At 54.8% G+C, this 24,020-nt stretch overlaps 2 protein-coding genes across 2 annotated transcripts in view; both read right to left on the reverse strand.

Annotated features, from left to right (window-relative positions):
* TIMP2 (TIMP metallopeptidase inhibitor 2) overlaps window positions 1-24,020 on the reverse strand; it is a 49,489-nt gene that overhangs the window by 22,111 nt on the left and 3,358 nt on the right. The window lies entirely within an intron of this gene.
* On the reverse strand, window positions 4,378-7,262 carry CEP295NL (CEP295 N-terminal like). Its single transcript, XM_046677413.1, has one exon. The coding sequence runs from the start codon at window positions 7,063-7,065 to the stop codon at window positions 5,389-5,391; it is 1,677 nt and encodes a 558-aa protein (XP_046533369.1). The 5' UTR covers window positions 7,066-7,262; the 3' UTR covers window positions 4,378-5,388.

Raw genomic sequence — 24,020 nt, forward strand, 5'->3', positions numbered from 1 at the left:
GCTGTCCAGGGAGAGGGCAAGACTTGGCCAGTGTGACTCAGGCCAGGGTTAGAAATGCCTGGAATGACAACTGCTCAGAGCAGATGTGTTCTGTGGGAGGCTCAGGGCGGGGCAGGGAGACCGATGGGGCACAGCCCCCACCCCGGGCCGTACCGCCCATGAGCCTGGTCCCTGGGGATTTGCCAGCCCTGCCCAGTGCTGTTCAAGACTCGAGCACATACTCGTGAGCTGTTGTCCGCTGGATGCCCCGTCTCCATGGAGACCAGCTCTCCCATCTCTGTTTCCTGTCCATTCGCTGTGGCTCCCCTTGGGAGCATGAAGAAAACAACATCTCCGAGAGCTTGAGCTGTGCAGGGAGAAGCTACAGCACTGGTGCCCAGCCTCCAAGCTGCCCTCCTCCACCCCAGGACCCCCGACTCAAGCCCCGCCACCCTTCCTCCCTCCTCCCCCCTCCCTGTGGGCCCAGCGGGATCTCATGCCAGAGGCCTTGGTCATGGTTCCCGAAGCCTTGGGCTCAGCCCTTCCCATTCACGTGCTGCTGAATCATTTGAAAAAAATGCATCCCGATCCTGGGAGGATTTGCTGAGAACAGTGCGGCTTTGTGGAGGGAACTGCTGCTCTGCACTTTCTCCGCCAAGCCCCTGAGGAGGAGCCAAGCTCAGCCCTGCAAACTGCAAACCCCAAGCCTGAAGCCCGGAGCCCGGAGTGGGGGCAGGAACAGGAGTGGGGCAGGGCAGAGGAAGAGGGAGCCTGGAGAGGTGCTGAGGGAGCCCCTGGCCGCCCCCTGCGATCCCTCCCCACTCACAGGCTGAGAGGGGCACACAGAGGCCAGGACAGCTCAGAAGTGAGGGCAGCAGACGAGGGTCCTGTCCTCACACTGGCTGGTGGGCTGTGACCACGGGCAGGTCTCTGCTCCTCTCCAGGCTGCCTCATTTTCAGGAGCAAACACATGCGGGCTGGGCTCATGGCTCAGGCCCCTGTCAGCACAGCAGCAGTGGCCCTTGCGTGGGACTCTGAGGCATGCAGTCTGCGGGCTGACCCCAACCCACTGCATTTCTCACGGGACCGAAAGAGGGATGTAGGCTGGAATCCCAGGGCCCACACACCCAGCTTCCTACGTGGAGAGAACCCAAGCGGGTGTGCTGGGCAGTTCACACCCCCCTCCTCTTTCTCGTTAGCCTTGCAAATAAGACCCCAAGTTACAGCCCACCTGCCCCTTGGAGCTGGTAGCGTGTGGTGGTGTGCAGTCAACGCAGCCCTCTGTGCCAGCCTGGGACATGTCCTGGGCATTACAGGACCTGTGAAGAAGGCTGCCCTTCTACATAAACCCTCCACGGCATGACAGAGGGAGGAGGGCAGACGCAAGACGCCTTTCCCATCTCCGGGGCCACTTTCCGTTCATTGAAAGAACTACTGCAGGTCAGAATGGGTCCCCTGTCCTCCCAACTTTACAAATCTTGTTTTCCCCATTAGTTTACATTTCTGAGGTTCTGGATGTTATCTCACACACTATGGCCATGCACCCAACTTCCGGGGGAGGGGATAGCTGTGAGGGCCCTCAGAGCAGCATGCATGGAAGGTGTGGCCACATCCAAAACCAAGGATGCCCACCGTTCCAGCAAGTGCAGGAGCGGGCCAGGCCGTCATGGGGTGAACTGCTCTTATCCTGGCATCTGTCAGACACTGTGGGCCTGCACCTGCCCTATGGACAGGGGACCTCGGCAGCACGCACAACCAGTGCTGCTGCTCCCCCCGCACGCCCCGTAGGCACACGGGGGACCTGTCCATCAGCAGGTTGGCCACAGAGGTCTTACTGAGTCCCTGAGGTCTGGGTGGGGAGAAAGACAGACAGGGCTGCAAAGAAGTGACCAGACGATGACCGTTCTAATAAATGCAGACTGAGACGGGAACTGGGAGGCTGCCTCCAAGTGTGGGGGCAGAAGCACAAAACCAGTGGAAAACTCCAGAAGACACAGTATTCAGAGCAGGGGAACCCATGGGGGAAGGAGGGAGGGAGGACCCCTGGGGAGGACCCAAGAAGTGCTTTCGGAGGCTGAAGGTACACACAGCCACAATGTCAGGGGTCTTCACTGCCACCTGGCAGAATCTCTTGGGAACGTTCCAGAAGCCCCATGCCCTTCCAGATGGCACTGTCCTAGTGCACTCCAGTCCAGCTGCATCAACGTAAACAAGAAGACAGGGTCTGCTGGGCCCCCAGCCTGCCCTCTGGATACCACTGCGAGAGGGAAGTTACCCATGACCTCTCCATAGGGAATCATTGGAGGGCCACCTTTTTTGGGGGGGGGGGGGTCCTGGAAGGCTATTTCCCATATCGCTGGCCTGGGCAAAGAAGTGCCCCATCCCCCTTTAGCCTTCTGCAACACAGGTGGGAAAGGGCACAGTGTCTCGTCCTGCTGCCAGGGGACAGTGTAGGTGTGACCATGCAGGCAGAGATGAGTCACCTCCGCCATGTCTCGCTGCCCACCCCCCACACTTACTTTAGCTCAAGCGTAGCCAAGAAGGGGCCATCCCTCACTGAGCACATGGGCCACAAACGCTACCTCTGAAAGTGGAAACAAAAATAACCACTCAAAGGCAGGCTGGTCCACTCGCCAGACAGTGGCCTCTAGGCCGAGTCAGGACGACTTCATCACTCAGTGTTTGGGTCCCATCGTGGCCACCACTTTAAACATGGTGATCCCTTAGCACCCTCTGCACCCTCCCCAACCAAGGTGACCCTTCAGCGGCAGACAGGAGCTCTCCAGGTGGTCTCCTCCTGACACGCAATGCTGGGCATCATTGAAAACCCAGGGCCCCTCCCCCCATAATCCTCACGTGGCCTGGGAGTGACAACGCCCTCCGGGCCACAGGACTGCTTTCTTAATCACGTTGGGCTTGCATCAAATTGTTGAGTTGTTTTGCAGCCTGACCCATGACATTCCAGAAGCAGATGTCAGGAGGAAACCTGGCTGAGAGCAAACATTCTCTGCATCCCAAGTGGAAAAGCCACAGACAGACAATGGAGACCCACACGATGAAGACGTGAGATGGTAGGAGGTTCCTCACCCAAGCTACTGACAATGTAAAAACAAAACCAAAAAGACCCATGGCTGATGTTACCGCCCCATACAAATGGCATCTTGGGGGTTCTGTGAGCTCCATGCTCTCCAGGTAAGCCTGGCTCAGGTTTCTCAGGCACACGTAACTGGGTGTCACCCAACGTCTCCAGGGCATGCCACCATTGCCGTCTGCCACGGCACGTTGACTCGCTACCAGCATCCTCCACTGGAACAAGAGCCCTGCGATTCCCAGGTGTGTCGTCTACTGTTCACGTCCAGTAACTGGGACAGCGTCTGTCACTCAGTATTTGTCAAGGGAAAATAGCATAAGATCAGGTCAACCCTTTCCGGGGCAAAATCAAAAACGGTGAAAACGGGAAAGAAAAAGAGGAATAGGACCGTTCCCATGCTGACATCCCACTTGGTGTTCAAACTTTCCAAAAGCACTTTTTGACGCCTGGCCTTTTGATCCAAATGCCTTAGGGAGGTAGTCCTCTTTTTGGGAACAGGCATAAAACAGAGAAGCAGCTTTGATCCTGGAAAGGAGGCCCAGATAGTCACACAATGATATGATGCTGCAGCAAAAATGAACAAATGACACCTATGTGTGACACGGAGGAATTAAATCTGCTGAATCCAAAAAAAGCTTCCAAAAGACCACACATGGTGTAAAGGCTTTTTTATAAAGTTCAAACTCAAGTAAATTAAATATAGTGTATTGTGTGTGCGTGCATGTATATATATATAGAGAGAGAGAGAGAAATATATGAAAAGTAGGGACGGCCCCCAAGTTCAGCAGGCACAGAGCTAAGGAGGAATAGGGTACAGAAAGGGGAAGCAGCCAGACAGAAGCTGGTTTTCAGTAACTATCCCAGATCTTGGGTCTGAATGGTGGGCTTACAGTTGTTCATTATTTTGTTTAAAAAATATATCTAAGAGGGGCTGGCTCCGTGGCCAAGTGGTTAAGTTCGGGCGCTCCGCTGCAGCAGCCCAGGGTTCGGATCCTGAGCGCGGACATGGCGCCGCTCGTCAGGCCACGTTGAGGCGGCGTCCCACATCCCGCAACTAGAAGGACCTGCAACTAAGATATACAACTGTGTACGGTGGGGGGTTGGGGAGATAAAGCAGGAAAAAAAAAATGATTGGCAACAGTTGTTAGCCCAGGTGCCAATCTGTAAAGAAAAAAAATATATATCTATATCTCTAAGATAAAATAGGCCATTCATGGACCAATGATACAAATGGGTCATGACCGAAGATGGGTGATCCAACTCAGTGCACCGGAGTCCTTGGAAGAGAGGGAGAGCGGGAGGCAGGAACCACCTCCTTGATATGCTAGTTGAGGGGTCATCTAACTATGGCTGGAGGGCCAAATCCAGCCCCCACCTATTTTTGTAAATAAAGTCTTGGACTTGGCCGCGCCCATTCATATGTGTATCATCTGCAGCTGCCTTTGAGTGGCAATGGCAGGGGTGAGAAGTTGCCACAGAGACCATATGGCTGGCAAAGCCTGAAGTATGTACTACCTGGCTCTTTTGCAGAAAAAAGTTTGTCCACCCCTCTCCCAGTCCCTAAGTATGCAATTGGCAGATAAAACTCCACCCAGTGTAGGCTCTCCGTGGCTGCCAAGTCAGAGGTAAAGGTCGGGGGCAGGAAACTGACCAGACACCCAGGTCCCCCCACCAGTGCCAGCCCCTGAGGGAGTCACCTCTTGGCACTGGGTTGCCAGGAAACACTTTCTCTCTCCCCCTCCTGCTTTCTAATATTAAAGCGACAAGAACATTACTAAGCGATGTCCTATTAGATGATGTTGGTTTTGTTGGTTTGAAAGACCAGGAGAGGTTTTCACTAAATCTCTCCATTAGCGTCTCAGCTGGCGGCTGAGCAACAAGCGACGTCTCTTTTGACATTGTGCCTGTCTGACCTTGGATGCCCCGAAAGTCTAGTGTTTTTCTGGCTAAAACATCTTAAGTGCTTAATTTACCTGGAGTTTCCATCTGTGCTCGTGGCACATGAAAACAGCTTGGCTCAGGGACACCCTTTGTGCTACGCTGGCCAGACGCACTTACTGCGCCCCACGTGGGCTCCTGTTTTTGTGCTAAGAAGCCTTCCTAAATAGGACTTAGTTTTAAAGGCAAGATTAGAGAATAGTACAATTCCTGCAGAGGAACTTGGCCCAAAGGATGGCAGGACGATGGATGACCCATTTTAAAAGGCCGACTGGTTTCCGAGCCAAAGTCGCAAAGACACATCTCACAGACTCAGAGACCACTTCCGGCATAACGCCCGGGCATCAGCGATGTATTTATCACGGGTGGGACTCTCCCTTTTAACATATTCTCTGAAACTCTTGCAAGCGCTTCCTGGCTTCTTCAAGAAACTGCTTGTGCGACTGGTTCTGCTCTAAAATTTGCTGTTCAAGGCCACGGATCATCTGACTGTGCCTGTCGTCGTCAGCGGTGCTGGCGGCCAAGGCGGAAGTGGCACCGGGCTCATCCCCTCCTTCCTCCTCCTGGTCTCGAGAGGAGTGAGACTTCAGACAAGCCAGACAAGCTCGTGCCTGCGCCCGTCTCTCATCTTCTAGGACGGCCTGGGAGTGAGCTTCCAAGCTCATCTTTGGGAGTCCAGTGGGTTCAAGCAATTCCAGCTGCTTTTGTCTTGTCTGCTCCATCTCCAGTTTCTGCTTTTGCCGTGACGCCACCAAGCCAACCCTGCCTGCCTGGCCTTCTAGGGAGCCCTCCACCAGTGTGTCCGGTCTGGGCGCTTCTTGTCTGGGTCCTGTGGTGCACGGGAGCGGCCTCGCTTCACTGCCGGGTGTTCCTGCCTCGGAAGAAGATAGTCTACTCTCACTCTTAAATGCGGGCTTGGCCATTAGACGGTATTTTTGGTTCTCAAGCTTGCTTAATAACTTTTCCAAATTGGTTTTGGATGATGTGTGGTGGGCGTCCACCTCTGCTGGACTCACGGAGTCCCCGGCAGGCACCATTTCCGTTTCTGCGTGGATGCTTTTCTTCTCTCTCTGGGTCTCCCCTCTCTGTCCCTGCATCTCCGAGAAGCCCTGTTCTTCCCTGGGGTGCTGACCCACCCCGGGCCTGGGTTCAAGGTACAAGCTCAGGTGTTTTTTCAGCTTCCTGTTTGTGTTAAATAACTCTTCAAAGGCAAACTCAAGCTCTCGCTTCCACCTGCTCTTCTCACGGCACTCGCACCGGGCGGCCTGTGGTGCGGCTCCCGGTCCGCGGGGCGAGCCGGGCGGCCACCACTGTTCCAGGTCGCCCGCTCTGCCCTCGGGGCTCTCAGTCACGGAGCTGTCTCGAAGGTCTTGAAGGAGACGAGCCGTCCCCTTCCCCAGCTGCCTCCTCCCCTCTCGGGAGACGTCTTTCTCCCTGTCCTCCAGGTGCTTGGGCTCACCGGCCACAGCCAAGAGCGTTTCCACGTCCAGGCCTCGGCTCACTCGAGGGTCCACGGCACGGCGGCCACCGCCGGTCTTGGTTGGCGGTGCTCGTTCCCCCTTATGCTTCCCTGGGGGGCTCGGGGGCGGATGAGTCAGGCCCATGGCCTTGGTGGTTCCCTGCTTCTCCACGCCCACTGCTTTCCTCGGGGGCCTGCTGTGGCAGGGCTGCTGTCTCATCAGCTCTTCTCTGCGACTCTTCTCTTCTCTGACGGCCGCTCTGTGCCTGTCCCCGGCCCTTGGCGGCGAGGCTGCTCCTCGCTGGGCCAGCAGCTCCAGGTGGAGTCCACGATCCTTGGTCTGCCCTCCTCCCAGACCTAAGAGATGCCCTAAATACAGCCTTTCCAGGCCTCGGACTTGCCGGCTGGGGACCCCCTCCCACTCTGCCCCCAACTCCTCGGCCAAGTGACTTTTCCACCACTTGAGATCTTGTCTTCTCTGCAGAGCAAGGTCTCCTTTTTCTCTGACTTGTAGCAATCTGTGCTTCCGCCTCAAAAGCAAGGCTTCGCCGTCAGGACTAGGACTCGGCTGAGCGGCGCTCTGTGTGTTTCTTTTCATCCTGGAGACCTTTGCAGACACGGCTTCAGAGGGAAGGTGGTGTGAGCCAGGAGCGCAGGTTCAAGGGCACCCGGGGCTGAGCAGCCACGGCTGTTCCACGTCAAGCCTACAAGGGCAGGACACACGCACTGCCCGGGAGTGTTCCGAGGAGAGTGAGCAAGCCCCTGGAGACAAGGCACACAGGGCTCTTAATGTGGGGTAAGTTCTACAACGTGTCCCTCCGCCCTCCCCCCCGCCAGCCCCCTGCGAGGGCCCATTCTGTCTCCTGATTTCCGTCCTGCTCACCTTTAACAGTATCCTGTAGGGCAGCTGTTTTCAACAGGGTGTGGTTTTGTTTCCCAGGGGACACGTGGCAATGTCCAGAGACATTTTTTACTGTCACACTGGAGGGAGATGGTGCTACTGGCATCTAGTGAGTAGAGGCCAGGGATGCTGCTAAACATCCTGGAGTGCACAGGACGGCCCCCACAACAGAGTGGTCCAGCCCCACTGTCAACAGTGCTGCAGCTGAGAACCCCCAGCCCAGGAGACATGCTAGGCTTCAGGTGGAAGCGGAAGGATGCAAATGACTTAGCTACTTATAAACGAAAGGAGGAAGGGGTGGAGGAGGAGGAGCCTGCGAGGCAGGGGTGTGTGGCAAGGGTTGCAGGGGGAGGGGTGTGTGCATGAGTGTATGCAGGCAAGTGTGTGTGTGTGTGTGTGCACCAATAAGAGAGGGTGGTAAGCTGATGGTATTTCTTTTTTCATGATTCCCAACTCTTTTCTCGTGTAATTATCAGAGGCCGCCTCTAGCATCAGGAAGGGACATGTGCTTTGCCGGGCCTTCCTGGGGAAGGAGGTGCCTTTACACTAAGACTACGGAGTCACGTCTGTTGCCACTTGCCGCTGATGTCAACAACAGCCAGATGTGTGGGTTAAGGGAGCTGCTCCCTGGGCAGCTGCAGTGTGTATGGACTGCCCCTCACCTGCCACAACCCTTCTTCCATTTCAGTCTGTGTGGAGCCAGGCTAAACACCCCCGGGTCTATGGAACAGCTAACGTCAATGCACAGGCTCCCCTCCAGGCCCTCCACACGTATTCACTCAGCTTTTTTACAGTAACCTTTGAGGTGAGGAGCTGTTATCACCCCTGGTTCACAGGTGGAGAAACTGAGGCAGGGAGCAATTAAGAAATTTGACCCAGATCACACAGCTGGTGACTGGCAGAGACAGGCCTCTGCCTCTCAGATAGACCACAGTGCCTTTGACTAACCTTGGCTGGTCACACTGCCGCCGGCTTTTGTAAATTTGATCGTGCAGTTATATACTCAGAATAGCGGCTAACATTACATTCTACCAGTCTGCCGACTACCATGATGAGCAAGAGGAGAGAGAGAGAGAAAGTTGGGGGCATGAGACACAACAACTGGGATTTTCGACAAAGGTGCCACAGCAATCCAATGGGGGAGGGAATCGTTCGTTTGCTTGTTTGTCCCCCCACCAAACGGTGCTGGACAGCTGTATATTCCACGTGCAAAAAAGATGAGTTTAGATCCTTATCTCACCATGTATGAAATTATATACCACGTATAAAAATTAACTCGAAATGGATCATCAACCCTAATGTAAGGTCTAAAACTAGATGCTTAGAAGGAAACGGAAGTGTACCTTCATGACCTTGGGTTAGGCAAAGATTTCTTAGATACAACACCAAAAGCACAAGCAATAAAAGAAGTTCATAAACTTGGCATCATGGACATTAAAAACCTTTGCAATGTTCAAAAGACATCACTAATAAGAGAATACCTGCGCCTCGTACCGCCAACGTTAAGACCTGAATCCGGATCATGTTGCCAACCCTGGCAACTCAATGGGAAGATGACAAATAATCCCATTTAAAAATGGGCAAAAGACTGAAATAGACACTTCACCAAAGACAGACACAGTATGGCTAATAAAGCCCAAAAAAGACGTCAAACCTCAACAGTCATCGGGGAATGCAAATTGCAGCTGTGAGACACTACTTCACATCCACTAGAACGGCTACAATTCAAGACTGACCATGACAAGCGTTGGTGAGGATGTGGAGTGACTGGAGGCCTCACGCCCTGCTGGTGGGAATGCAAAATGGTGAGCGGCCTCGGAGAACGGTTTGGCGGTCTGTGTTAAAACGGTGAAGACAATTTACCACATGACCCAGCAAGGAAAGCACGCAGCCGCACAAAGAAACGGAAGCTCCGAGAGACTCAATAACTCTCCCAGCTCACAGGGAGGAGGCTGGGTTTCAACCTGGGTCTTAAATGCCGAACACTGAGCTTTTCCCACCCCTGGGGATGGCCACAGGGTGTCCAACAGGTGCGGCGAGGTCGGGGCAGCTGTGAACGTCCCTTCATCTGTGTTGGAAGACACCTGGGGAGAATGGGGAAAATCGCACCCCCAGACCCAAAGCCTATCCAGTGCCTGGAGCCACTGGCCCACACCCTCATTAACCGGTGACAATCAGGAAACCTGGCCAAGCCTCTCCCCCTCTGGAGTGCCCCACCGTACACCCTGAGCCAGGCCCACCTGGGCGGGCACCCCAAAACTGCCAAGTTGGTTTTCCTGGAGACATGCGAATGAATGAAAACTTAAAACACCTGAACAGAGATCTTGGGGACAAAGTTCAGAAATGAGTGAGCGCCACAGTTTAGGAACTGAAAACCCTGTGTCACCGGCACACCCTACACCCACATGCCAGCTGCTCCACTCTGTCACCTCCCAGCACTTCCCTGTCTGCTAGCTTGAGACCAGAGTGTTCCAGGCGTCCCATCACCCTCTGGTCTCCCAGTCCTGCTCCCCCAGAGCTGATCAGGCTGCCCCACGCCGGCTGCCTTCGACCACTGGGGAAAACCACGGCCCTGTCCCCATAGAAGCCCCACTCAGAGCAGCAGGCGGGAAGGCGGGTGGACACCCATCTGGCCTCCGGCAGCGCTAAGTGGACACTGGGCCGTTCTCCTCACTCACCCCCTGCGGGCCAGCGTGTGGAGCCAGCCTGTGGCTCAGATAGCTGTCCAGCAGAAGCAGACACCTTCCACGCCACCAGAGGGGACCCTCCTCACAGGTGGCAGGGAAGCACCAGGCCGTCGGCAGTCCTCCTGCCTTCTCACCCCGCAAGGAGACTCCAGGGAGCCCTACAGCCGTGAGGAGGCCACCAGGATCGGAGGCCATGCTTCCCGGCACAGACATCAGGTCCTGCCATAACCCCCTGTGACCTCCGGTTTCTGCAGGTGTACAAGAGGCATATGCTGCCCACTCAGGGCCACTAAGGCATGACACGTATGTGCCACCGAGGACCCACCCACGGCCAGTGCTCACAGTGGGAGGTGGCACAGCTAACACATGGTGGTTGTGACAAAGACCAAGCCCTCCAATTGCTGGGGTTTGTTGTGACAATGCTGCAAGCTCCAGTGGTGCTGCCAGACCCCCAGGGACCACAACGCCCACCGTGGCGGGGTCAGGATGACGCGAAACTTCTGCACTCTATTCCAGTAACCAACACACCGATGCCATCCCCTTGGAGAGCTCGGGGTCGGCGATGGCCTCACACACACCATATTGTTGGCTGGAACCCACCCCAATGTGATCCAAGGTGTTATCTGAGCCCCTGGGACTGTGTGTGATTTCACAGACAAATGAAGTACATAGATGAACATAAGAGGGTAAAACGGAGCTTGCTGTGTGGACATGACATCGACTACCACGTAGACCCACGTGCCGGCAGGCCCTGGTGACTCAGGCTATTCACACACTTTGCACACACCGTCTCACCATGTCTATTCCTAGCCCCATTTTCTAATGGGGAAACCGATTCAGAGAGGTTAAGTAACTTGCCGAAGGCCGCAGAGCTGATAAGCTGTGCAGCGAGGATTCAAGTCAGAGCAGGAAGACCCCTGATCCCAGCATCTTCCCCTGAAGCTGATGTGGCCAGAGTTGGGAGCCAGAACTCCACCCTGGGTTGAGCTTTGTTCTCATCTGACCTCTGACCTCCCGTGACTCTGAGAGGCCCTTAGCCTCTGGTACTGAGTCGAGCCTTAGCGTGCTCTGCGTGCACTCACCTGAGTCCACAGAACGGAGCACCCTCTCCCTTTCCATTCAAGTATTTTACTTGAACACTGCAAGGCAAGACCTGGCACAGTGCTTCTTGAACCTTGCTGAAAGTCGGGTTCCGACTCAGCAGGTCTGAGGGAGGCCCGAGACGCTGATTTCTAAGGAGCTCCCAGGGATGCGATGCTGCTGGCCCACGGACCACACTGGGAGCAGCAAAGCCCCAGTAAAGGACTCTGCCCAGTATCCGTGTCTGGATCTGCCCCTCCTCGCCAGCCCCTCGCCCCACAGAAGCTGAGCCCGCCGGTCTCTCCCCTGAGCCCCTCCCAAAGCCTGATAACCAGCCTGTCCTCCCCTTCCCCCACTCCCGTGGCGGCCCCCCCCTCCCCTCCCCTCCCCTCCCCTCTCCTCCAGGCTGGAGCCAGCACTCTAATTCAGGCAGCCACACAACTTCCAGCATCTAAAACAGCTCCCTGTTGTCCACACTGGCAAGTCTCCAAACACTGCCACAGGCCACCTGCACCACGGGTCACCTGAGCTGCCAGTTAAAATGCAGATTCTGGGGCCCCGCCCCAGACTGATCCTATCCCAGCCTTTGTGGGGAGGGGCCCAGGAATGTGCTCAGTGAACTATCTCTTCAAAGTCAGTTGGGCAATCCGTGGCTTGCAGGCTTGAGAACGTTCCAGCAGCTCATGATCCGGCCCCCTTCTCCCAGCTGGGCATGGCTGGCCAGGCTCCTTGCCATTCCCAAATGCCCCCCACCCAGGTCCAACACCACAACTGTGCTCATGCGGGTCCTTCTTCCTCAAACGGACGGCCCCCGACCATCCTGCCCACAGTTCCCAGCCCAGGTCCGGCTCCTCCTTCCTCCAAGCACGTCCCCCAACTTTCACAGCAGCCGGGAAAACGCTCCTGCCTTCCTCCACAGGCCCACAGACTCGGCGCCGGGTGACACGGGGTAGCACTTTTTCTTTGAAACATTTAAAAATAGATATAGAAGGGCTCCCATTAGCTGGCATGGCCAGAGAGAGAACATTTCCATATAATTAAAGCTTACTCTTTCATATGTAAAGTACATCATTTCTCTGTCTTCTTAGACTACAAAGAATAGACTTTGACCTTTTTTGGAAAACTCTGGATTATCTTTAGGACTATAATATCGGGAGTCCCTCAAGGGCTTTTAAGACGTATAAGACAGCGTTCCTCTAAACGAATGACCCCAGAATATACTCTGGGTTTCTTAGGTTGCCTTTTTACAGCTTCCTATGTCCTCGTCCTCGGTTGCAGCTTTCCGTCTGCGGGTCTGACGGCCTCCTACCCTCCTTTTCGATACAGCTTCTCAACTGCTGCCGACTCAACTGCACCCACACAAAGCAGCTTGTTCACGTTATGTCTGAAGCAAGGGTAGGTAAGTCTGGGGCACCAACAGGCTCTTCTGAGTCAAGGACTGAGCGTCTGACTCTAAGCTTATCGACTCTAGACGTGGTCACCCACCACACCCCATCACCCACGGGGAGATGGACAACCAGCCGTGGGGCCAGAACGCCAGCCTCCAGCTCAGAAGATCTGTAACAGGCCTGAACACCTGGGCAAACCCAACAAGACAAGACATATCGGGAACATGTCTACAACTCCCACGCGAGTCCTCAAATACGACTGTCCCAGTGCAAACGGGAGAAGGCAGCTCTCAAGAAGCAACGCCAGAGTCAAAGGCTGGAGCCGGCAGTGAGCCAGGAGTCGGCAGAGACGTGGCCACCCAGAGCCAGTGGGATCTTTACCTGCGTTGATAGAAGTGCCTGGAACAAGCCGGGTAATGGTCCGATCCAGACACCAGCGTGAAAGAGGCATTTGGATCAACCGGACGGACTGTGGAAGAGGTCTGCCAACGCCCCAGGAGCGCCCACCCTATCCCACACCACAGGGCGCTGTGAGTGTCAAACGGGAGCCTGGGAGGCATCAGAACCATGCCTGGCTCCCAGGAAGGCGCAGTCAGCCTCTCCTCCCAAAGAGACACAAACACAGCCGGTCGGTCCCACATGCAGGGAGCCGACGGTCAGACGTGTGAACAAACAACTTTCAAAAGGTAAGAGGTGTCTATGCCTAGCAATGTCTAACCAGACGCTGTCATGGGAAAAAAGTTTCAAAATCAAACTATAACTCCTGAAATGCTTAGAAATTACTAAGAAACCTACACTAAATGAGAACTACAACTTTACTAAATAAGGGAGAAATCTGAATAACGGAGAGATGTGTCCTTCCAGACAGCATCCAGACAAAGCTGAGTGACAAGGATGGGGAGAAGGGCCAGAGCCTCAGCGTTCAGGAGGAGAATGAACAAAACAAACAAAACAGGTCACAGGAAGAAAAGTCCTAAGGAACCAAGAATGTTTGGAGCGGGGCTTGCAGGCGATAGAAAAGTCTAGAACGGCATAGGGTGGTAGTGAAGAGTATTACCTAACTGTGTGACTAGTGCAAGCTCCTCAACTCCAGGTGCCTCAGTTTGCTCATCTGTAAAATGGGGATGGTAACAGGAGCAGCCATCTATACAGATGCTAGCTCTCATCACTACGTGAAACACCCAAATGCTTGGCGAGCTGTCTGGGGAAGAGGGTGGTACTTACCGTGTGTCTCCAGCTGACTGAACTAGACCACCGAGAACACATTACAGGGAGGTAGAAATTGGTGGGGTGGAAAGAAGCACTTTCTAATGGATTGTCTTGAAATCATTGGGCTGACTCAGTAGGTAGTGAGACACCCATCACTGGAGGCATCCAAGCCAAGCCCGGATAAAACAAACAACAGAAAAATTTTAAAATCCATTTCTCTTGAGTTTCACTCTCTAAAAATACATCCTGTGACACCCAGTGTCCAGCCCAGAGTCTCAGTTTTTGTCCATTTCCTGACTCTCAGCTAAGGTGCAGAGGGGTGGTTCCTAAAGCTGGCTAGGTTTTGGACTGGCTGCATCAGAATCACCTGGGGGGCATGGTCGTGGTAGAATGTGAGTCCTAGCCTGGCCCCTCAGCAGGTTTTTTCACTCAAATCCTGCAGGTGGGGCTTGTGAATCTGTGACGTTTAACTATCCCCCTGATGCACAGCCTGATGCACAGAGCTGGGAGAGCTCTAGAAGCCCAGATGGCTGGGGAACCAGCTCAGGCCCATTGTGTCTCCACCACCTCATCAACTAGCTTCACAAAGGCAGACTCTTCCAGACTTATAGGGGCATCAGCTGGCCAGGTGGGCCACTTACAGCCAATCCCGCTGGCGGCTTACGAAATGTCTCCTGACAATGTCAATCATCGGGTTTCCCTTAAACCTTACGGGTTCCAGGTACCCAGCCTAGGTCAGGACTCTCTGCTACCAACAGCTATTCTTGCTGCACAATGACCCCCACCCCACACAACCACATTCATCCCCAAGCCTGTCCCACCAGCTTCCACCACCCATCCTTCCCACAGACCGTAGAGGTGGGCCCCACGGGGCAGGGGCTTTCAAACGAGCCTCCTGGACATGCGGCCTGGAGACTGTCACTGGCCCATTTTCCAAGGCCCTCTTAGGAGCCTCAACAAACAGCCGGGCACAGAAAGAACCCACCCCTATGTGGGATCTTGAGGGAACACAACCAAAACCTCGGCCCTGGGCAGTCTACATGGGGTCTCCGGGGCCCACTGACCAAAGCTGGCTGGAATCGCAGCTCCCCACCTCCACCAGAGGCCCAGCGTCTGCCCAACTGGTGAACCGTGGCAGGCTGCTGCCACGGGAACGACAGAGCTGCTGTGCTGTGACATCAGAGCAGGGCTGAAGTCAGAGACAGTGACCAGCCAGCCAGAGGGTGGGCACCTGCCAGGACACCTGTTGTGGGTCCACTGATCATAAAGATTTGCCTCAAACAGCTGGGGCGATGAGCAGAGGGACGGCCAACGTGGGGTTAAGGAAGGCATCCGCGGCATTGGCTGTCCTTCCCTCCCCGGTCTGGCAGCATGGTGACCATGCTCCTCATTGTGGTGTCGCTCCTCCCAGAGCTGTTGCACTTCAGGGTCAGAATTCCCAGAAGATGCTTACCCGCCCCTTCTCCCTCAGGCAGTGTCTGCTCCCACTCGAGCTGGGGGACACACGCTCCTCCAGGATGCCACTGTTGAGCTGAGCCAACTGGAGGTGGGGGAGAAGGAATCCTGGCCCTGGCCCCCTTTGTCACCCACCCAAAATAAGAAATCGGACACTCCTGCCATCGTTACTAGGGCTGTGCGCATCCTCTACAGTTTTGACAATTAAGAAATTTCGTTTGGGGTACGTGATTTTGGGCCCCAAGAAGTCAAAGCAACTGATTCTCGGGGTTTGGTGTGTTGAAAGCAGAAAGTCAACAGCAGAAACTTGGCTGAAATGTGGGGATCTCAGGGAAGTTAAGTCTCAGGAGAGCTGATCTGGGACGAAAGCCCCAAGCTGGGGCTGGAAGGGGGCCTTGAAGAGGTCATCTGGTCCCTGACCTGGCGAGGGGCAGAAGGAATTCTCCCCACGGGAAAGTGCTCAGCCATAGTCCCCACCCAGGCACTTTTTTGGGTTCCTCTTCTTGGCCCTATAGACACAAAGTTTTGTGTCCACTCCTCTTTCCGCAAAGAAAAACAGCCCCTTAGCCTCACAGTGGGGTCTTGTTGACCCACCTTTCAGCAAAGGACAAGCTCTAGGGAAGGGGGAAATAACACGCGGCCAAAAACTACAGCTTACAGGGCCTTTGACAGCCTTCCAGAATGTTCTAGCACAGCCACCACTGCTATCCTCTCCAGGCAGTTTCTGGATCGAAGACATTTCCCCCTAGCCTGGGCTCTCCTGACGACAGCTTAGCGATTCCTCGCATGCAGCTCCCGTCCTCTGCAGTGACCTGCTCTGCTCAGCGGTCCCGTCTCCCTGAGCTGCTTCACTGATGTGGGACCAACCCAGCTTTAAACGTCTGGGTCCGTACTACGGTTGACTGAATTAAACCTATACATTAGCAAACTCTAAAAATGACACATATCATTCAAGTTCACCTTAAAAAAATTCGAAAACAGACACTTGCGCAAGAAAGTCTAATTTCCCCGAATGTTTTAAATCCCAATAAAAAATAAAAATCCTCCACCATTTGGTCCCGCAGAGCATCCAGAGCTGTGATTTAGCGAACCACTCCCTGCTGCTGTATGTACAGGTGTTTCTAACATTTCCCGAGGATAAACAAGACTGTGATGGATAGCCTTGTGACTAAATGCTAGCATGTGTCCTTAATTATTTCCCTGCAGAAAAATTCCTAGATATAAAGCTGTGTGATCAAAGGGAGACTCATTTTTAAAGCCCTTGATCGCGTTGCCAAAATGCCCTTCCGAGACTCTAAAGTGCTCAGGTTAGGAGGAAACATACCTATAAGTCCAGCCATTCCAAGGACTACAAGCCTCTCGGCCAGATGGAACAGAGCAACGGCAAGTCCAAGGCTGTGACGTCCAAGCCCATTTGCAGCGACTCGAGCCAGGATGCGGCTCCTTAGACTCCTGGCACCACCCCTCAGCAGCGCGACCTTGGGCAAGTCACCAACTGCTCCCCATCCAGGCAGGCGAGGACACTGGCCTCACCAACCTCACAGAGTCCTTGTGGATGAGAAGAGCTGTGATGTCCTTGTGTACAGAAAAGCCCTAGACAGTTGACATTTTTTTCTAAGAGACTTACGATTGGTGACTTTTGCCTGGTGGTTTTTTCCTGGCTTTCCAGAACCCGTGCACAGAATGCAAAGACCACCCTAGTTTGCTCCTCCATTCCCTGTACTGGAGCCAACTGGGCCAAGATGTCGGATGAGACGGCCCACTGAGAATCTAGGACGGGCGACGCTCATGAGAGCTCTGCTCTGACCCGTTCCTCCCCAAGTACTTGGCCCTGCTGGGGCAGGGCCAGGCTGGTCCTCTCCTCCCAGGGACTTCTGAGGATTAAAGGTTAAACACTAGGAGGGCTGTCGAGAAAAGGCCCCAGGAGAGACGTATGTGCGCGTGCATCCATCAAAACCTTTGTCCACAAAGCAGGGAGGCTGTGTGCCCCCAAAGCCACCTGGCCAAGGGTCAGCACCTTCCTTCTGGAAACAGACACTCTTCTCTAAACAGAGCAACCCACCACGAAGGACCCTGGTCCTTCCTCCGGGTGACAGGCAGTGCTGTCTCTTGAAAGCACCCTGGAATCTAGTGCCCGGCTGTGGCTGCAGCTGGGACACCCCCAGCCGCCTGGCCATGGGCAAACGGATGAGGTAATCTCCCTCAGTGTGGAAGCCTGGGGGTGAGGAGCCCTCCATGGCCTAGGGCCATAGTGAGCTCAGATTTCACAGAGCAGGGGAAAACACACCAGACCCGCAGCCTAAGAGCATCATGCCTTCAAGGCTCCAGGTCTAACGCTCCAGTGCACTCTTGGCTTCCTTCCAACTCCTGTCCTTGTTTTCCACTCCTCATGTCAGTGCCCCCAGGTGGCCTTGTGGAGGGTCAACCAACTCGGCACAGTGAATTCTCACCCGCCTGGAATGACCAGGGTGTGGTGGCGTGGAAAAGGCAGAGTGGCAGACCATCAAAGCTGAAATTCCTACTTAGATCACTGAGAAGTGCACTTGTCCCCCTCCTGTCATCTGGCCTGCCCTGAAAGTCCACAGTCCCTGAGCTCTCGATTTGGACCGAAGGCAGGAGGGCAGCAGAAGCGAGCTGGGCAAAGCGTGTTGCAGGAGGAAGAGAGAGCTGGCCACAGACTTTAAAGGGAAGGCTTATGTTCCCGTCCCACATACACGACTTCCTTCTTGAAGAGCTCCAGGGACACAGGCCACAAGGCTTCTCAGAAGCATCATCCAGGGTCTCAAAATTCTAGAAGTGGGGGCGGGGGGGACTAACATCTACCGACCCCCTTCAGTGCTTTTGCATTATTTCACCCATCCATCAGAAATTTACGCAGTGTCTACTCTGGCAGGCTGCGATGTTTTATCCTGCTTTTACGGAAGAGGAAAGAGGCTCAGAGAGGCAGAGAGGCAGGATTCAGAACCACTTCTAGCTGCTCCGGGCTTTTTCTCCCACCACCAACCACTTTTGTCTTTTTTTCTCTAAAATGTCGGCCCATTTCCTCTTCTGTCCTTGGTGAGGTTAAGAATCAGCTGTCAAAGTGTTTTCTAACTAACCAGGGCCTCTGACTATAATCAGCGGGGCCTCGGGAAAGCCCGAGGCAGGGCCCGTGTGCTGAGCAAGGCTATGCAGGTGGCCACAACCAAGATCACCACACGACAGATCCGAAAGGGCCAAACAGTCAACCCGAGCCAGTTCTGGATGCACGGACGAGACCTCAGGGTCTCTTCACCCGTGGAACATTCCACAACAGAAATCCAAGTTTTTGCCTTGAAGTTCATTTCTCCCTCTTCTAGGCCACTTTGCTCACAGGCTCAAGAGCCCAGAAAAGGTGGGTGGCTTCACTGTATCTTCGGGGTCAGTTCGGAGAAGAATACCCCATAGGCATCATTTCTTCTCAAGTTCCCCTGCTCCTGGAAAGCAGGGAGCAGGCAACCAGGTGAGAGGTGAGCTGGCAACAGGAAGTTCACACCTGAGCAGTAAGACCTCCTGACTTCACCCCGGGGTCAGAAGTTCTTGTAAAGGGCCAGAGAGGAAGTGCTTTAGGCGCTGCTGTGCGGGGCCACGTGGTCCGTGTTGCAATTACTCAACCCTGCTGCTGTAGCTCAAAACAGCTGTGGACACTGCATTACAGATGGGCGTGGCTGCATCCCAGCGCAATCGTATTTCCAGCAACAGGCGTTGCTGCTACAGTGGGTGCAACTCGCCAAGCCCTGAAAGGCTAGCGGAGTCTTAGGAGGCCGGCCGACCACCTGCCATCACGTGCCCCCTGCCGTGAGGATGGGAAGGACACAGCCCCCTGCACCACCCGAGTCTGCTCTGGGAAACACCAGACAAACCCAGTGCAGGGCCCTCTGGAAGCTGTCAAATATAAAGCCTCCATCTCAGAGGACAAGACAAAGGAGGCAGCCCTGGGAGAGAGCCTTCTGTCCTGGCACAGGGCGCTCCCTCTCACCTGCAGCCTCCCTTGGCCTCTCCCGCCTCAAAGAAACCCTCTGCCCCATCTCTCCTTCCACAGTGCCTTTTGACTTTAGAGTCATTACACAACTAATACATTTGATCACAGAAAATTTAGAAAACGCAGATATGCAAAAAGAAAAATCACCTTGACCTCACCGACTGCCTAGAATTTTGATGGACATGCTTCCGGACTTTTCTCTGTACATGCATTGGACTGTGTGCACTTTTTTTTTAAAGGAGATATAAAGATACATGCAGAAGTGGTAAAACAACACAAAGAAAAGCCAGGGAAATTTCACCATAAAAACCAGGACAGGGGTTATCTCTAAGGGAAAGCGGGGCGGCGGGGGGCTGGGGACCAGGAGTAAGAAACAGAGGTTTCAGGGTGGCAGCGACGTTCGTTTTCTTGACCTGGGTATTCACTGGATAACTTTCTGTTAAAATGTACATTTAAACGTTGTGCGTTTTAAAAAACGTATGTTATGTTTGACGGTGTTTAAAATGTGACAGCATATTGACTATGACTGTGAAACACACTCCGAACATTCTAGGTCATAAACACGAATCTATAAAACCCCGTAAAATGACTGCGGAATATTTTGCTGCCAGGGTAGGGCTTAATTCATTCAGCTCATCTCCAGTCGACACGCAGACCTCACACACAAGGTCAGCCCTCAGGAGCTTCTCTCCCTCCGTGGTCGCCCACCCACGTGGCAGCCACCGCTCCCTGGAGACCACCCCCTCCACGCCAGCGCAGATTGGAATTGCCGTGTGCAGCTCCTCTCATTTTAAACTCTCTTCTCACTCTGCTATTTCCTAGTCGTGTAATTGGCCCATGCCTCAGTTTGATCATCTGTAAAATGGGGAAAAATGATTAGGAATTAAACCAGGAATGCACAGAATACGGTTCCAAGCACCCAGCACCTCCAGCTGTTGTCACTGCTGTTGCTGTCACCATCACTCTCCTCACAGAACTGTCACCATTTCCCTCCCAGTTCCCTGGCTGCACCCTGGCCTCCCCCTTGGAGGCACCAGAGCCCAGCTGTGTCTCCACCTCTGCCCTACCCGAGTGACAACCACAGCCCAGAAAGAGCCAGTGCCCCCAACCTCGAGAGCCTCGGTGGGCGCCCCCTAAGCATCTTACCTCTGCCGTTTCTTGTGATCTTGGCCGACAACCCCAAGAGGGAGGCAAATTAGCATCTCTTTTTTAGAGATGGAGAAACCGAGGGCGAGGGCGCTTGCCCGGGCTCACTCTGCTGGATTGAGTTGCGGGGCTGCAGAGCAGGCCCCTCGCCACACTTGCTACAACTGGAAGTTCCCCTGCTTCCTTGGGACTCTCCCTCTCCCTCCATGTTCCACATGCTCCAACGTCCCCTTCCCTCCAAGGTCCCCTCATACATGTCCACTGCCTCCTGCAGCTACAGCTGGCGACCTTCCCGTTCAGAGCCCAATGTCACTGTCCCCCAGTGGAACTCAACAGGGAATGCGACCCGGCCTGACCACATGAGGGGACACTTGGCCACCAGGCACTGAGGTCAAACCACAGAGGCAACCCCCCCATATCCTCACAAGCCCTTTGACTCCCCCCACCACAGGTGCGGGACCTGCCTTCTGTCCCGAGTCCTTCCCCCCATGCAGGTACCTGCTCCACTCACCTGCATGACTGCAAGCCCCTTAAAATCACTCTCCTGCCTGCAGCTTCATTCCCACCCCCGCCCCCACGCCTAACAGCTCTCGGGGCCACGAAAACCTCCCGTGGGTCCCAGTCCGGGACTCCAGGCTCTCCTGCTGCACCTGGGCTCAAGGCTGCCCACACTTCGGTTCCAGTGACCCTGCCCACCATGTCTTCCACTGTCCCTAACAGGTGGTAAAAAGACTTTTTAAACGGCAGTGACTAACCTTTTAGGGGTCACACACCATTTTGACAATCTGGTGGAAGTCACGGCCCCTGTCCACAGAAAAACATGGGCATGAGCATGCACGTGAGCACACGCGTGCACACACACACACACACACACAGCTGGGGGGCTCAAGGCCCCCCAGGCACATCTCTGGACAGAGGTCTATATGCCCCAGGCTGAGACCCTTCCTTATAAGGACTACACCTCAACTTGCTTTTTAGAGCAACACCTGCCCAGTCTGCCTGCTGGGGTCTCCAGAAGCTTAACCCAGGATGCTACTGGGACACAGCTTACCCAGGGGGCAGCTCAGTTTGTCACCTCCAAAATGGGACTCCCCTGGGTCTCGGCCACTTTTCCAGGAGCTGCACATCCACACACGGATGGAGGCACCGAAGGCTCCGGGATTCCAGCCAGCCTGGGCCTCAGGGGTCCAGGGGGTGGGCCCTGGGAGGTCGCGGGTCTGGGCTGGGGGAGCCAGCTTCATCCACCCGCCCTCTCAGACACTCATGCTCCAGACCACCCCTCAGTCTAGCACTCTCCCTCTGTCCCTCCCCACTTTCACTGCCTCTCCTCCTGGCATCCTGGGGCGTCTCATCTACCCCCCCTCTCCCCAATGCCGCCCCAAGACCCTGTGGTCCTTGCAGTCTCCATTTCTTGTTCAGACCCTCTAGCAACAAGGCAGAACCGTGGCCAAGCACTCTCCACATCTCCCCGTCCATTTAAAATCATGGACAAGTGCAGCTGTCAATCAGTACACTAAACATCTCTAACATTCTCTTCTTGAACCAAGATTGTCTGGGGTACACCACTTTGGAGACAACTGCTCTGTGCAAACTTCGGCCGGAGTCAGAACAACCTGGACAGTCTTAGAAATACCAGTGCCTACGCCCTGTGCCCCGAGGCTCCAATTCAGGACACCAGTTCAGGTGTCTGCCTTTCAGTGAACTCCCTGGGCCATGCCTGCTGTCATCCCACAGGTGCACATCCTCGATGGCTCTCCTCAGGTCCTTGGGATGGAACACAGACTCCATGTGATAACCCAGAGTGGTGACATTTGGTCCCAATCTCCCTCTCGGGTCCCCCCAGCCCTGAGCCCCCTGCTCCGGCCTGCTCGGCACCCAGAACTCTCTAGCCTTTGCCCCGGCAGTCAGAGGCTTTGCTTTAGCACGTCCAAACATGCCCTCGCCCTGCCACCACTAATGATGCACTTAACAATGCCCAGGTACTTGTCCCCTGACCCTGTCCTCCAATTCAGGGTTCTTCATGCTCCCCAACCTTGATTTCCCAATTCTGCTTTCTCTTTCCAGAAAGACCATCCTAATCATGGGACCACATGCCCTTGGTCCCATGTTTGTGCATGTGTACGCATTGTGGGGTGGAGGGAGTGTCCAGGGCAGGTGCTCTTAAGGGATCACTGGCTCTGCATCAGGACTAAGGTGGCTGTGTGCTGCCGTGCCTGCCCTGTAAGCCCGGGAGCCATCTATACCCCTATTCTCCATGTGCCCAAATGTCACCAAAGGATTTGGACTGTGCAGCCCACACCAGTGGGATCCCCCTGGCAACCCAGCTGAGAGAGCGGAGGAGAGAGGCAGGACCCCAGCCTGCCTGCAGCGTGTGGACCACTGGCCAGGACTGCAAATTCCAGAGGACGGGGCAGCTCCCAGGCTGCAGGCCGGCAGCGTGCGCTCAGATCACGGAGAAGGGGACACGCATGGTGCCGGGAGAGCTCCCTTCTATCCACCTGCCGCCCCCGCAGAGCAGCCTCCACACCCTGCACACATCTCCTCCCAGCTCCCAACGCAGGTTCCATCACTCCCCTGGAGAACACATCCTTCCAGGGACACTATCCAAAACTGAGCCCAGGAGCTCCAGTCCCCCCAAGGCCTGACCCCCCAACCTCCCATCGGAACCCTCTATCTTCAGATTCCCCAAATGCACTTCACCTTGTCACACAGTTACTAAACTATCTGCCCGAAGCACATCGAGTCTGACTGACCTCACACCATGCCCTGGCGGTCAGGTGGGATCTGCAGGGCTTCTGCCCGCCCGACCCACAGTTTTAAACCCGCCTTCACACTGCCTGGCACTGGCGTCTAGTGCGCCCCTCCTGGGGACAGGATGACATCTTGCTTTTTCCCTTACCTACCCGGGGGGAGTGGCCAGTCCATAACTGCTTCTTGAACACAGACAAGCCCAATATGAAAACCAGGACATATAGACCACAGACCAAGTATGCACTTTGCAGAAAGAGTTGCCAACAGTTTCTTTAAAGGGCGCCCGCCACTGCCAGCCTGGCCCCCATGCCCTTAAGGCCTGAGTCAATTCACAGGCATCCCATCTGCCTTGCCTCTCCCGAGCACACACATCTGGTGAAGACAGAACCATTTCTGAGCGCTTGCTGCGTGTTTTCTGGGGTGGCCCCTATCTGGGTCCCATCAGTGGGTACCATTCGCCCTGCCATCCAGCCCATGGCCTTGGCTGTGGGCCCTTCTCCACCTGGTGCTAGAGGCCATCAGAGGGTCTGCAGAAAGCAGTGTGTGGAGATGGGCACATCCTGAGAAAGATGGCATCATGGGCATGCTGCTGGAGTAATGTGGCTTTGGGCACTGCCACCCACACTCAAGGGGAGATTTTCTTGTCTGGATACAGAGGGTTCCTGGAGCGACCCATGACTCCAGAAACTGGCAGAAGCAGACAGGGTCTGCCCAGACGCTCAGCTGGCTAAGTGACTCCAGGCTCCCCACACTATGGTACTGGCTGAAGAGCAAGGCCAAAGCCAGTGTCCAGCCAGATGACCGGAGCTGCGCAGGCTTGCAGCAGACGCGCAGGGCTCCATCAGGTGAGAGGAGGGGCAGGCCAGCCGAGTGGTGCTGAGACATGAAATGCTTCCTGCTCATCCTCACCTTCCTGGGAAGGACAGGGAGCAGGCC

The sequence above is a fragment of the Equus quagga genome, chromosome 11 (assembly GCF_021613505.1).
Source record: "Equus quagga isolate Etosha38 chromosome 11, UCLA_HA_Equagga_1.0, whole genome shotgun sequence".
Classification (NCBI taxonomy): domain Eukaryota; kingdom Metazoa; phylum Chordata; class Mammalia; order Perissodactyla; family Equidae; genus Equus; species Equus quagga.

Excerpts from the sequence above, each read along its gene's own strand:
- CEP295NL (XM_046677413.1), bottom strand. The coding sequence starts at position 7,065 with ATGAAAAGAAACACACAGAGCGCCGCTCAGCCGAGTCCTAGTCCTGAC.